Below are 15,405 nucleotides of genomic sequence, written 5' to 3'. Positions count from 1 at the left end.
CCAAGTAATTTTAGATATGAGTGGTTCACTCTCAAAGAAGATCCCCATAAGGAATGGCTTACGCCATGGGTGTGTTCTGGCTCCATTATTATTTACTATATTTTTGTCAGACTTAAAAGGGTTGCTGAGGGAGGTTAAAGGTTTATGCCCAAAAATGAATGGGGCACATATCTCCTGCTTAATATATGCAGATGACCTAGTGATAATCGATATGCTGTAGCTATGGCTTCAAAGAAAATTAGATGTATTCAATTCTTATTGGTCAAGGAAAAAAATGGTAGTAAATATGGATTAAATTAAAATATTGTCAATAGGGAAAAAGAAGAGTGTATTTACCTACTACTTGGGAGGAGAAAAAGTGGAGAAGGGAAAAAAATATAAATATTTAGGTATGTGGTTTGAATCGGAACTGAGATGGAAAGATCATATTGATGCTCTAAAGAATAGAGCTCTAACATCTGTTTGGGGATTGAAACTGTTTAGCTGGAAATATGAGGGACCTTCACTTCAGCCAGTTGTCTCTGCTTTCAGCACTATGGTATGCCCTCAGTTTCAATATGGGGTTGAAGTTTTAACATTCTCTGGTAAATGAAATTGGAAGGTAGACGAAAGCACATGTGTAAATCGTATGCTATCATTACCTCCTTCAAGCATGATACAAGCTATAAGAGCAGAATGTCAAATGACGGCGTGGACTTACCAGGGACTGCAAGCCTCGTTGAAATTTTGGTTAAGCATAAGCAATGAGGGAACTGCTAAGATTGCAAGAATGTGCAAAAAAAATAATAGCAAGTGAATTACACTGGGCATCACAATTGAGAGGACGGTTAGAAAAGTTTTGCATCCCCTTAGGTTTCCCTGGTAATCAGTGTTGTGGAGATCAAATCCCGAAGCAATCTTTACATATAATGGTAAAGGAGAGGGCAAGAGAGGCAGATTTGAAGTATTTGGAATGTAAAATTTCTACCAAGTTTATGGTAGATGGATGGAGGAATCCTGATAGCTTCCCATATATAGAGGCCCTACCCAACAGAAGATTAAGGGACGCAGTGCTACACTTTAGAATCATTTTAAACCCAGGGTATAGGGACCGTAAAGCAAAAGTAATTTTTAAGGCTGCTCATGGCCGCTGCACTTGTGGCTTACTACAGAACTGCAGTACTCAACATATACTTTTGGATTGTCAGTGGTTTTTTAGAAGTGCGTATGAAGTTTTTAAAACCAATTTTTAAGAAATATAATATTATAAATCGGGATCAATCATTTAAGTTACTAATAGACATGAGATTTTTTAATGTAACATGCGCGCCTGGCAGATTTTTAATTGGATCACAAGAGGTTTTAACTGATCTTATAGGGTCTCGTAAAATGTAAGAAGTGAAGTTGAATAAGAGATGAACGAAGAATTTATAAATTGATTGTTTTAAAGACTACAAAGTTTGTTCATAACGTAGGACAATTATTCCGCTATAATGAGGCCCAAAACAAAATGCGGTGTCATTTTATTTAGGATTTGCCCACATGGAAATCAGGAGAACTAAAGGCTCAGTAGAATTGCAAGCGGGAAAGTGAGTATGCACAATGAACTTTGTAAATTAGTAAGAAAATGAAATTTGAGTTTGACGTTAGAATAATTAACTGATTTATGTAAGGAGGGTAAGGTATTTATGAATTGGAGTGAACTAAGAATATTGTATGGGAAGATATTATGTAATAGATAATTTTATTCAATTATTGTATTGTATATGTGTCTCGAACTTTTAAGGTTTTTTGAGCCAAATAAAAGACATTTTATACCTTTAAAAAGCCAGCGGCGGGCGCTGCATATGTCAATGGGGAGCGGGGGAGGGGATGACGGGCAATTTTTTTTTTGAGAAAAAATAAAACACTTATCTCCGCCACTTGTTTCCCGCTTCTGTCTTCTGGCGCTTTGCAATTCGCTGGGACACCAGCACAGGCTCCCCAGCAATCCTGGCAGTGCTTACATGGTAAACATAGCATGTAAGCAGTGTCAGGATTTGTCTGAGCAGCAGTCACTGCTGCTCAGACACAAGCCTGGGGTCTGTGCTGTTTCTCCAGCGCTGTGTCCCCTTCCTATTTGCGACTCGCAATGCGATTCAATTCCATTTGCGACCGCGAAAGCGAATCGCGAATCGCAGTTACCATCCACTTGAAGTGGATGGTAACCCAGTCGCAAACGGGAAGGGGTCCCCATGGGACCCCTTCCCCTTTGTGACTGGAATAAAAAATATTTTTTCAGAGCAGGCAGTGGTCCAATGGACCACTAACTGCCCTGAAAAAATCAGAAACAAAAGGTTTCGTTTTTTTTTTCAAAGTGCAGCTAGTTTTCCTTTAAGGAAAACGGGCTGCACTTAGAAAAAAAAAAAACTGCTTTATTAAAAAGCAGTCACGGACATGGTGGTCTGCAGCCTCCAGCAGGCCACCATCCCCGTGAGTGCCCATGCGCGCAATGGGGTCGCAAACTGCGACCCACCTCATTAATATTAATGAGGTGGGTCTTTACGACCCCATTGCGAGTTGCAGAAGGTGTCTGAGACACCTTTTTGCATACCAAATTGCGACATGCAATTTGCGAGTCGCAGGGACTCGCAAATTGCAAGTCGCAATTTGGTATTTTGCTACATCTGGCCCTGAGTGATTTGCCCAGTATCACAGGGTGTAGAGCCAAGACTCAAACCTGGTTAACCAACTCCAAAGTCAGCAGCTCTGGCCCTTACGCCACATTCTCTGCACCTCATCCTCTTCCCCACAACCGCTCTTATCTGAGGTATCAGAAATGAGTTCAACGTAGGTTTAAGCTTTGAATAACACCTCTAGTGTCACAAAATGTTAATTGCAGAAAAAAACAAATGTTGGCACTTAAAGTAATAACCTCACAAAAGCACTATACATGAAGGCAGTTAACGTGCTTTTAGGTCAAATACAGCAGCTGATCGCTGATAAGCTTTTACCCAAAATAATGTAGTGAAGATAAAACTGTACTTTGAGCAGGTGTCTGAACTTCTACCTACACAGTTGTTCATATACATATATAAATATGGCATTAGTACTGACGATATACCAAATATCTATCTTCATAATAGGGGTTTAACAATAGGCAAACACATTTTTCTCACAGTAAGGGATATGCCATTATCTGCAAAGGTAGCTCTCCAAATACATATGCTGCAGGTGTTTCCAAGCTAATATGTTCGCTTTACCGGCAGCCAAATTAAACAGCAAACACGTGCAATGTCGGGAACGGAGGGTTGTTAAAGAAAATGCATGCATTCTGCATTTTGCATACTCAGTAGAGACTCCTACAAGCTTAAAAACTTTCCTAACAATTGCTATTCATAGTTGCTGTTCCATTGAAAACGTCCACAAAATATACTTTGCTTTGTTCGCTGAAACATGTCTAAAAGGTATTGGGACTGATTGTTGCAAATTAGAACTGAGAAGAACACTCATTTTCGACCATTCCTGCTAAACATTCTTAGGCAATCCCAAAGTTTTTCTAATGCTGTACACAATAGTACAGAGAGGTGCCTTTTGATTGCTACAGATGAGTAGACCAACAATTGACACATCAAATATACATTTATTTGGAAACTGATTGTGTGAAATTGGGTTGTTGGTTGAGAGGGAGAAACTCCACACAAGCACCAATCACAATCCTTGTCACGATTACCACAAAAAGTCACTAAATTAACCTGTGCTTAACCTTCTGGTAGCTTGGCACAAAAACATTCAGCCTTAATTTAGAGGCAATGTGTCAAGTATTTATGCAGCAAACAAACATTAATAAACTGAAATCACAAAACAAGAAAAGTCCAATTACAATTTAGAAAAATAGAGTAAGGTTTAATAAATTATTTGACACCAAAATGGCAAAAATCCAATCAGTAAAACTGGAGATATACAATGTAAAAGTTTTAAGGCAAGTACAGAGCTTAAGTGTATAAAATGCCACTTGCAGTTATCTAGTCTATCTAGTCCTGCAGGACCAGGTGAAAGTCACAAGTTCATGCTGACCGCAATCAAGTGCAGGCCAGATACAGGGAGCAGGGTAGTCCCATTGAAAAAGTTGCGATCTGAAGTCCAGTGCAAAGAGTCCTGTTTATGGTGGAGGAGGCCGGTAGAAGCAGGGAGAGCATCACAGATGGTCTTTGCTGTAGTGCAAAGAGCAAGCCAGGCATCATGGACAGTTGTTGCTGTAGCGCAAAGATCCTTTCAGGTGTTATAGATGGATCTTACTGAAGATTTACGTTGGCAGTCACCGTAGGCTGTCGATGCTATAGCATGAAGTGCAGATATTACATTTCAACTCGTCACTGCAGGTCACCATGGCGCCAAGAGACAGGTTAACTGAAGCATCCTGTTGGTGTGCAGAGTGAACGGCAAGGTCTTGCGGTGAATGGGCCCATTTGTGGTCACAAAGAGCCTAAACCTTCCAGATTTTTCATTTTTTTCAAGGAGGAGCTCAACTGATGCCACAGTGAGTCCATAATCTGGGAGTCACTTTTTGAGGATCAGGAACTCACTCCATTAGAGGCTAGAAAGGCTCAGACGGGACCAATTGCAGATCCAGGCATATCCAATGCAACAGGTTCATCTGGACAGTTGCAGGGAGGCCTCTGGATCTTGTTGAGTCACCGTAGCTTAGAACAGGAGGTCAGTCAGCAGACCCTTGGAGTCATTTCACCCAGGGGTGAAGGGAGAGGTAGCAGCAGAGCAGCTGGACAGTCCATCTTATGTAGTATTCGCAGGTCCAGGAGTGTACTGAAGATTGGGCCTGAGGGTCCTCTTTTACACCTGTACCCACTTTGGAGTAGAAGACATTTCTGGATTCTTCCCTCTACAGAAGCATCTAGAATTTCCTGTCACTCTGGTCTTATGCCAGTCTGTCTTCAGGCACAATAGTACAGAATAGTCTTTTGTGTGTGAGCTGAAGAAGAATCATTGAAGTACAAGTGTAACAGATGACAGCTCCGCTCCTGAATCAAGGCAGGATGGCTCATCTTGTCAGCACCCAGAGTCTCAGTTGTGATACAGTCTGGGAGGAATACACAAAGGCCAACTGCCAACTACTCCCCGTCATGAGACTACAGAACAGGCAAGTCATCAATCCATCCCTAATGCATTTCATATAGCTCCAAACTTGTCACCCACTGTTATCCATAACTATATCCACTACCAACAATGCAAGCCATTACAGCCAATCGAGTAATCACATATCTTACCTAAGTGCTTAGAATCAATTAACTCTGAGAAAGAGCCAATTGAAAGGTGCTGTTCTAAAGAACTGTTCCGAGTCATACACCAAAGTACTGAAATCATTGTTCTCTTTTTTCCTTCTTTCCTATCCACTCTGATCCTCTAACATTTTAATTTCTAGCATAGTATGTGTCCTGCAATTTATCTGTAACTGGATACCATGCAAATTTAAATATAAAAATCTTAAGCAAGATTCCCATATAGATCAGAACTGGCCCAATGTTGCTCTCATTAGGAAAGTGTTGAAGACTCGCTCTGTAAGACCACTACCACCTCATAATGTATTAACCATCAAAAACTCACCTTCCTCTCCTACTACTCTTTGACTTTAAGCTTTACTTCTAACATTTGTACTGCACTTCACAGTCTTTCAATTAGGTCCACACTATAGAAATACCATATACATACATAAATAGATGCAGAACAAAGAAGAGGAGTAGTATTTGGACATTGCTACAAATATATACCACAACTCAAATTTATGCTGCACCAAAAAAGACATAGGGCCTGATTTAGAGTTTGGCGGATGGGGTTACTCTGTCACAAATGTGACAGATATCCCGTCCGCCGTATTACGATTCCATTATGTACTAAGGACATCGTAATACAGCAGACGGTATATCCCTTCCTCCAGACTCTAAATAAGGCCCGTTATTTCGACTTTGCTCTATAACGGAACAGGATTGTAGCATCTCTTATGTAATGTGATCTAGCTTCTATCATGCCAAAAATATGTCTGGAATACAAATATGCTACTACTAGCTCTCTTAAACTCAATCAAAAAACTTTTGAAATAAAACAAGCAGCGGCATTTGTTTACTGTTTCTATAGCTCAAAGCAATGGTTCTGACCCTACGTTTTCAAGTTCTCAGTCTTCTTGCTCCATTTGACGAATGAAGGGAAACTAGAGCTGTCACTTGAATTTTTCTTTTCGAAATATGTATTTTCATTTGAAAGTAAAAACACGTAATATACTACAGTCCATGCCCATTTTCACATCTAAGCAGCAGTTGTTCACAATTCAGTTTATATTTTATGCATTTACACGTCTATCTCATCCAATAAATTCAGGATCTCATGTATTTTTTGATATGGAGAAACAAAACTTTTAGGTGTACTAAACCAAAGCTGTGTCTGTCCATGGATGGTATAGGTTCAAGTCCCCTATCATAGAGGCCAGCTGGTAAGTGTTTACAGTCCTAATGCCAAATACATTATGTCAATTGTGCCACACACTGAAAACTTGCATTCAGTATTATGCCATCAATGGAGAATCTAATTCCGTAGTAAAAATGAAAGGGATTTTGCATGCTGACATGACATAGAATAGGATGTGGGACAATTCAAAATAGCTAAATTGGTGGTGCGGGAGCATGGGATTATCATCATCATTTGTTAAGAAGAAAAGAAGAAATGTGAGTGCTGCTGGGATCCCTCTTCACCCCCTTAAAAATACAATGAAGTAGGTAAATAAAGAAAGTCCAGAACCAGGAGAAGTGACAACAGTTTAGAGATTACCTCCTACAATTACTAGGAAGATATATCCATCTGTGACACTAAACTTTCTCTCGAAAATGACCACAGAGTTTTGATATAACAATGTACCTTGTGGCAACAAATTAACTTTACCATACAAAATATGAGGTCATAGTAGCAGCACAAATCTGAAGGATAGAGCTGAAAAGTATTACACAAGTGAAAAGAATTTTAAGGTTTTTCACAGTGTTATTGTTATGCCATTTTTCCGATCATTCGAAAATCTTAATATCTGGACGGGAGTTTAATTATGGATATAGTGAGGGCCATTGGAATTATGCTGCAAGGGAGCACCTAATTATGCGGCAGGGTTGACTAAATTATGCAACAAAAAAAGGCACATTATGCGACATACTGCAGTACGTTTTAAATTATTACTGCATTTATTTGTAATTTTTATACATGGGAATTCTATCTGGGCCAAGATTTCACCTCTTTTATACCAGTTTAACAACCAAATAAATAAATAAACAAGCAACTGAAAAATAACCAGTTGACATTTCAGAAGGGTCTTCCATGCGTTTGATCACATATCACCAAACCTTAGTAACAGTTGATCAGTTTGAGATAGAACCATTTTTTATTTGTTAACATTTGCAGATTATTCAGCAGATAATGGATTATGTGGTATATGCAACAAATCCTAACCATGGCAAAAAGGCCGTGGGCACAGGATGGCATAATTCCAGTGGCCCTGGATATAGGCAAGTCATCACACTTGATTCCATTAGTGGTGCATCCCAAAGATACAGTTTGCCTGCTTTGAACATGCTGATATTGTAGACACACAACCCTGTGCAAAATCCCTTACTAACTAAATATTACATGAGTTACTGAGTCAGAAAGAACTCGAGGCTCCATGGGACAGTTTGGTAATTAATGTCAATGTCCTCTACCCTATTCAGTCACAATCTATGAGGAAAGAGTTTACACAGCTTCACTTGGGACAGGTGTCTTAGGGGGAGATGGCGACCACAGAAAGAAATGTACTAAAATTAGTAAATATTTACTGTGTTTCATGTATTTCATTTAAAACTTGCTTCAAATGTGTTTTTGTGTTTCTTTTCCTTGGTAATCTAAAAACAGGATTCAGACTACGCAGGATACCTCAAGTTTGATGTTCGGGCGACATCCTAAAGAATGCTGTGTGGATATTGCCTGAGAGGTGAATGGCAGCTTGCTCAACAAAATATTTTTTTGAATTGTCCTTCTATTTTTAGGCACAGGAAATATATACAATAATATTGATATTCTAAACTCATTTCTTTAAAATGCAAAAAATGCAAACTGTTTCAAAAGAAAATATCCCTAAGAACTATAAAGAGAGGTCAACAATGAAATACATGCAGAAATTCTAAAAAGCTTCATCCTACCACCCATTCTTTTCTTTCTTTTTGCACCTAAACATACAAGATAAATTCTAGCATATGGACAATTAGGTTTACTCATTCCAATATCATTCACTCCTTGATTACGGCACACACACTAATCAATCACATTTGCCTGTTTCTTATATATCTCATGTGGCCAGATGTACTGAGCCACTTTGCGATCCCAAACCCTTCAATTTGCAACATCTCTGGGTTTGCAACCACAAAATGGATTTTAGGTATGTATTAACCCCATTCAGTGAGTCAGAAAAGCCTTTTCAACTCACAAAATGGGTTTAACCACTAGGAACTTGGGATGAAATGGGCATCCCTTCCTAACTCTGTTGGCATGTATAAATGGTGTGTGACTGCAATTGGTTTACTTTAAGAAACATTGACTGCTTTAAAAAAAAGTTTTCTGCTTGGAATGGTGAGGATTATGGTCTGTCTTAAGGTACTGAATGTTTCATATGGGTAATTCTCATGCCGAAAGAATTGCATGTGTCAGTCAGACTGGGCTATTAACTAAGACTTCACTTCAAGGGGGATGGGGCACATGCTGAGTAACTGCACCATACTGGATGTTAAACCTGATGCGGTGCTCTCCTGTGTAATTGCACCATTCCAGGGAATTAGAAAAAGACATCCTCTTTCTCTGAAGTCCTTCAAATTACTTACAGTGCCTCACTACTCTGTGTTCTATATATGTCATTGTGAGAAGATAGACTGCCTTGCAACCCGGGTGTCATTTAACTTAACGCAAATACAATCGGCTCACTCGCGGTTCCTCGCAATGTGGCCATTCCATGCAAATCTACATATTTATGAGGCATCTAGCATTACATGGAGTACCGACATATCCATTAACCTTTCATTCGTGAAAATTACCACATATTCTCTGCATGTAAAGAAAATGCAAAACTTAAACCAGCCCACTTCGTTTTGGGTTTTAATTTTTCATAGCATGAAAAACGGCCGTTCTAAATATTTTTTGAAAACAACTTTCGAAGCAGTTGGAAAACTGTAAATTCAAGACAAATATCTCTCCAAGCAACACCATGAGAACTGTTCAAAATTTGAGCCGTAACTGTTTACTCTAAGGGGAGTAATCCAAAAGAAGTACTCACCTGCTTGATTGGTTGTGATGCTGACAGCAGCAAAGTGGCGGGAGGGCATATTCAAGTCGGACACACCATTCAAAGCTTCAATCTCAAACGTGTAGTTGGTGTGAGCCAAGAGCTCTGCCACCATGACAGTGGTATTTGTTAACCCCTTCTGACGTGGCAGGAAGTGCACATTTCCGCGACACGGCTCACATAGTCGAATGCTTCCCCCGCACTTCTTACAGACAATATTGAAGGTAACATCTTTTCGGCCACCTGTGTCTAGGGGCCAGCTCCAGTCCAGTATAACAGATGTCTCGTTGATTAGGGAGATAACATTTCTTGGTGCAGATGGTGGTCCTATGAAAAAAAAGTTACAAGGGTGAAGTAAATGTTTGATATGCTTGTGTCTAGCCTAAACTTTACAGAGCTTGTTTGAAATGTGAATCTACATCTCTAGTAGGCTTCAGAAAGAATCACCAAATTGCACGTTAGCCCTGTCATGTTAAGATAATGTAAGCATTGCTTTACTGGTTATAATTAGGCAACTTAAAAAGAATATCCCCAATGATTTTGGGGATTTGAGATAAGCACATACTTTAGACCTACCCCAATAGCCATAACGTGTAATTTTCAAATGAAAGAGACCAGCATCTAGTAGTGACTGTCATTTTTCAAAGTAGCATTTGCTGCATTACCAGGAATTTTAGAACCCTGTAGAGTTTATAACATTAGAAAAACAAAAGAGTACACCTACCTAGTGTGGAGTAATCTTCCATTGTGTGTCGTCTAGATCATTGAGTGGAGAGTTTCCCATGGGTAGATATTATAGACATTCTTTTACAGATGTTCAAACTTTTGATATAACACCTAAAACCAACACTTACCATGACGTAGTAGTGGACTTACTAATCTAACCCTGGGCAATGGAGCTATACGCTTGTCAACTTACTTTTAAGTGTAGCAAGGAGTGCTTGAGTAAATTGATGAATTGTCTGGACTTGAATGCGAAGCTGAACAGGAAATTACACTTTGGGCACTGTTTATACAAGCATTGGAAAACCAATAATTCTCACTTATGTGAGAGCAATTGGCTTTGCCAATGTCTTTTAGTCATGTCGTAAAGCAGTGCAGCTGTGGGGAAGGATGACTAAAAGTTATAAAAAAAAGACATTAATGTGTCATAGCACTTTCCTATGGGAGGTGGGGATGGGCAACATGGACAATGGGTCACAGGGTTTGATTCAAGTGGTCACATGGATAACGGGTAAGAGGGAAAAAGTAACACGAACACTGGGAGGATAAAAAAAGTGCATTAAAGTGGCCAGTGCTGGCTGCAACATTGCTCGTTCTTTTATGGCAAGTGTGGTAGGCAACACAGAGAACATGATGGCTGGAGGTGGGAGGGAAGAAGCAATGCTCATAACAAAAGGGTAGGAGGTGAGAGGGAGGAAGCAAGATAGGCAATAGGAGGATGGAAGGGAAGAATCAAAATGGACAATGGGACAGTGGGAGGTAAGAAGCAACATGGCCAACAGGAGTGGGGGATGAGAGAGGGTAGAACAACATGGACAAGGGGGTATTGAGGGGAAGATGCAACGAAGACAGTGGGTGTTTTGATGCAGCCAGTGCTGGTGGTGTTATAGTGCCAATTTTTTACTAATGGCCAGTGCTTTAAATGGGCCGGTACTGTCCGGTACTGAGTACCGGCACTTTTTTATTTTGAGAGGGAGAGTACCGGCACATTTCAAGAAAAACGTAATACTTTTAATAGGAGAGTACCGGCACTTCTCAGGAACAAGCAGGTACTCTGGCACAGAGTACCGGCACTTTAATTTTTCCATTTCAAGCACTGCTAATGGCGGATGGGAGGGCAACACAGAAAATGGAGGGTTGAAGTGGAAGAGAAGATGCAATACGGACTGCAGGAAGGTGGGACGTGGGAGGGAAGAAACAATATGTACAAAGTGGGGGATGGCAAGAAGCTACAAGGAGAATGGAGGTGTGAGGGAAGAAGCAACCTGGACAACGGGGTTAGGAGAGAACAAGCAACACTGACAATTATAAATGACATGGGGAGAAGAAAGAAAAATAGCATTTAAATCAAATGGCAAGCAGCAGAAGAACACTAAAGAAAATGAAGGAATCAGTAGTTGGTCCATGTGCCACACAAAAGCGGAGGAAGTGAAACTGGCACGCTCTGGTCAATTAGGTGACAGCAAATAAGAGTGACAGCAAACTACTAATGGTGAGCAATGGGTGGCTCTGGCCCCCTTTAGAAAAACAAAATCTCTTGCAAACAACAGTGCTTGCATGCTTTTTTAGGAAAAACCTAAAATGTGTAGTAGTAGAGCAGCTTCCTCTCTTACACAGCCTCAACAATATGCTTCAACCTTGAAATAGACTGAATTTGCATTCATGCAGTTTCAGTCACATTGAGAGATTTTTCTAAGGCAACACGATTCATCACCAAAAGATTAAGTGCTACTGAAAATTTTCAAAAGCTTAAAATCAAAACTCTTCCTCAATAATGTTGTTGAGAAATCAATGATTTGTATGCCGGGTGGTATTTACTGCCAATTTTAAATCTTTGGAAAACAAAATGGAAGGTGTGCAAGGTTGGAGGACTTCAGTTCCACACATTTTGTAAAGTTAGTAAAAAAAATCAGAATACTTCACACAATTGCAAAGTTTAATTTTATATTTTTTTCAAAAGCTTAACTTTGTAGAATAGATAGTCTAGAGAAAACAAACGTGCAAAGTAATTTGTGTGTCAGTTTCTGTTTCAAAATGGAGAAACTTTATTCCAAGAGTGAACATAACAAGCTTATTGGACAGAAAAAAGGTGCATTGCTGATTTAGAAGAAGAACCATGTTTAGGAGTAAGTTTGAACAGTGAGTGGGTAATTCGCAGTTAAGGTATCTAAGAGAGTGAGTGATGTTTTAGATATATGGAGGAAGAAAGAAACACAAAAACAAAAGTCCAAAAGAGAAAGCTAAGAGTGCCATTAAGAGAAAGAAAATGAGGTAAGATGAACAAGCATTAAAGAGACAGAATAAGGTGAGTGATATAGCAAGGAAGTGACTACACACATACACATATGTATACATGTATACACGTGCGCATGTGTGTGTGTGCAGTTGCGTGTGTGTGTGTGTGTGTGTGTGTGTATATGTTTTCACTGAAATACCCAAAGCAATCCCTGACATATGTTTTGTTCCTATGCTTAAACCTCTGATAGAAAAAGACATTTGAGGTGAGAAGTTTTAGAGTTTTGGTGGTGTTGTACCGTGCTCCATATAAAGGTATAAAGGAGCTGCTCTCTACCTATAAACCAGCAACTACCCAGAGTTCCCTAATTCCTTTTTCACATAATTTATGTGGCATGCCAAGTTTAAAACGTTATGGCTTTGACTTATTCTGGATGCTCCCTTGTGTCAGGACAAAGCTATGTCTCTCTGATGAGCTCTAATAAGGGTGACACACGTGTCAGAACTGATTTTATTCATTCAAAGTTGGCTTGCATGACCATTTACTAATCCAAAGCTGTAATGCTGTGCCTGGAGTGGTAAAAGGCTTTGTCATTTTTCAGCTCATCTCATCATGGATTGCACTAACTAATCCAATGCTTAAAGACTTTGCTGCAAAAATGGCATACACCATTGTCACTTTTAAAGCTTGGCATGGATGCTGAATGTGCTGCATGTGAATATATCTATACTAGATGTCTTACATTTCCCTCTTTTTCATGCCTGGTCCCTTATCCCAAGGCTGAACATTTGTGTTGAAAGTGCTATACTTTGCTCTTCCCCATTGTCGTTTTTTAAGCTAAAGCATTTTGAAAGCAGAAAGATGGTGTTCACCACCACCCCTAAAATCCAGTAAGTATTTTAAAATAGGGATGCATTTCTTCTTAACCTATTTGAATGTTCCCATCAGGTTGTGCATACTAGAGACCAACTTTCCTTCCACCACACGGGTGTAGGGAAAACATGTGTTGTGGGGATTTGTCTTTTATATCAGTGTGTGCATGTAATGGTTGGTAGGTGCCTCCAACACACGAATATGGCTGTTCACATCACTGCCGCTGCTGTCCTCCTTGCCCTTTTTTGTTGAAATAGATTCAAAATGTTTCCACCCAGAAAAGCCATATATATTGGTGCAGAAGAAGCATGTGAAATCTGCAATACTACTGTAGGAAGGGAATCCTCAGAGGTAGATGTCTTATGACTATAGCCAAAGTCTAGCCCTATTTGGCTGCCCATCAGCCAGATCATCTGTGGGAGATCCACTAATAAAGTGAATAGAGATCTGAGAAAGCTAGAACACGCCAGAAGCCCTTCACTGACCATCAAAAAAGATGGGGGAGAATTTCTCCTTGATGATAAAGTGCAGGTTAGCTGATACTAGATGAGGGATATTACATCTGAGCATGTACTCATGATCCACCATAGAAACTTTCATTTAAATATATTCAGAGCCTACATTTGGTATGGCATTAAGTGTAGGCCTTTCCTCTAACCTTGGCATAGGTGCCAGAAGACTATCTTGAGAAGGACATGGGGTGTCCCTGAGCAATGTGAGCAATGTGAGGCAGTACAGAGCTAAAACAAATAGCCAGGTCTCACACCTTTGGGCAAAGAGCTGGTTTGACAGGACTCTGCATCTTTTTTTGAACTACAGGCCATATACTCTGATTTTACATGTGTTTCTAAGGAGATGGCCTGTTCTATACCTTCCATCATCAAGTTGAACTCCCCAAAGGGGGTTGTCAGCCACCTGGGAGCGATGATGGCCACTTAAGGGATGGGCTTATTGAGTCACAGCTGCAATAGTCAAGGTTCTACCCTCTTCCACACTTTCCTACGGTTGAATTGACCTGTTCATTTCCACATCTTGACCGGTGGCCTCCCAACGGCTCATTCTCCGGCCAGAGGCAGGTCAATTGCAGAGGTGTGGTGTGGCATAAATTGGTGGCATTTCAGCACCGTTATCTCGATCTATTTATCTCCAGGGCTCGAAAGGGAGGCTCAGCTGTCCCTGCTTTCTTGGATCAATTTGCACTAGACTGGATCAAGGGTGCCTCAAGGGAACAACTGAACTCTCTGATTAAATTGGAAGACATCAAGGGTACAATGCATTTCCTTCCTAGCAGTAAGACTCCAGGTGAGGATGACCTGCCCATAGAGTTTTAGAAAGAAGATATTGATCTTTAAGCTCTCCATTTGCTGGCAGTGTATCAGGATGCAGTTTCCAGGGGACACCTCCCCACTCCTTGTGTTAGGCCATTAAAATTAGCTGGACAGGGACTCTACCAAGTGAGCCTCTTATAGGCCCCTATTATTATTGAACTGTGATGATAAAATACTGGCTAAGTTACTAGTGCATCATCTGCAGCTGCTAATGCAGTATCTGGTACGACCTGAACAGTCAGACGTTATTCCCCAGCAATCCACAGCCTTTAATTTGCGTCCTCTTATGGGTGTTTTACACCATTTTGACACCCACCTGCTGACAGCAGCAGTGTTGCTAGACGCAGAGAAGGTTTTTGATGTTTTGGAGTAGCCCTTCATGTTTGAGGGACTGGGGGCCCGGCTCTTGCAATACAATATTATACTCTTATATGGTACACCCAGTGCTAGGGTCAGGGTGAATGGCCAATACCCTGAAATAATTCCTATTACTAGGGAACGCGTCAGGGTTATCACCTATCTCCATTAATATTCGATCATTCTTCTTCAGAAACTTTAAGGCACTGCATGGGATTTATATAGGTGGATGGCTGTTAATTGTGTCATTATATGCTGAAGAGATTGTGGTGCATGTTCAAAGTCCTGAAAATAATCTTGCACCAGTTATTAGAGAGGTTATCAAGTTCAGCGGTCATTCATGATTACATTTTCATTGGACCAATTTTGAGGTATTTCCCCTGACGGGAGTTACAGGCCTTTCGCCCTCAGATTTCTCTATGAAATTGAGTGCTGACTGACATGTCTTAGTATCCATATGACTCACGACACCAGAGCTGCTTTGTCACAACTTCAGTGTAGTGCTTGAAACACTTAGCAATTGGGTTGAGTGATGGATACAGCTACTGCTCTCACTGTTAAGATGTGTT

The 15,405-nt window shown here is 40.3% G+C and overlaps 1 protein-coding gene and 1 long non-coding RNA gene across 9 annotated transcripts in view; one reads left to right on the top strand and one right to left on the bottom strand.

The window, feature by feature from the left end:
* EPHA3 (EPH receptor A3) overlaps positions 1-15,405 on the bottom strand; it is an 853,173-nt gene that overhangs the window by 402,844 nt on the left and 434,924 nt on the right. For all 6 annotated transcript variants that reach the window (XM_069204910.1, XM_069204911.1, XM_069204912.1 and 3 more), the window contains exon 5: positions 9,311-9,646. In XM_069204910.1, coding sequence (XP_069061011.1) covers positions 9,311-9,646 — 336 coding nt within the window. The remainder of the gene's footprint in view (positions 1-9,310; positions 9,647-15,405) is intronic.
* Positions 1-15,405, top strand: part of LOC138250250 (uncharacterized) — a 75,275-nt gene that overhangs the window by 5,408 nt on the left and 54,462 nt on the right. For all 3 annotated transcript variants that reach the window (XR_011194915.1, XR_011194914.1, XR_011194916.1), the window contains exons 2-3: positions 1,511-1,568; positions 7,900-7,978. This is a non-coding gene — a long non-coding RNA (uncharacterized lncRNA). The remainder of the gene's footprint in view (positions 1-1,510; positions 1,569-7,899; positions 7,979-15,405) is intronic.

The sequence above is a fragment of the Pleurodeles waltl genome, chromosome 8, assembly GCF_031143425.1.
Source record: "Pleurodeles waltl isolate 20211129_DDA chromosome 8, aPleWal1.hap1.20221129, whole genome shotgun sequence".
NCBI lineage: Eukaryota > Metazoa > Chordata > Amphibia > Caudata > Salamandridae > Pleurodeles > Pleurodeles waltl.
This window is presented reverse-complemented; position numbering and strand designations above follow the sequence as displayed.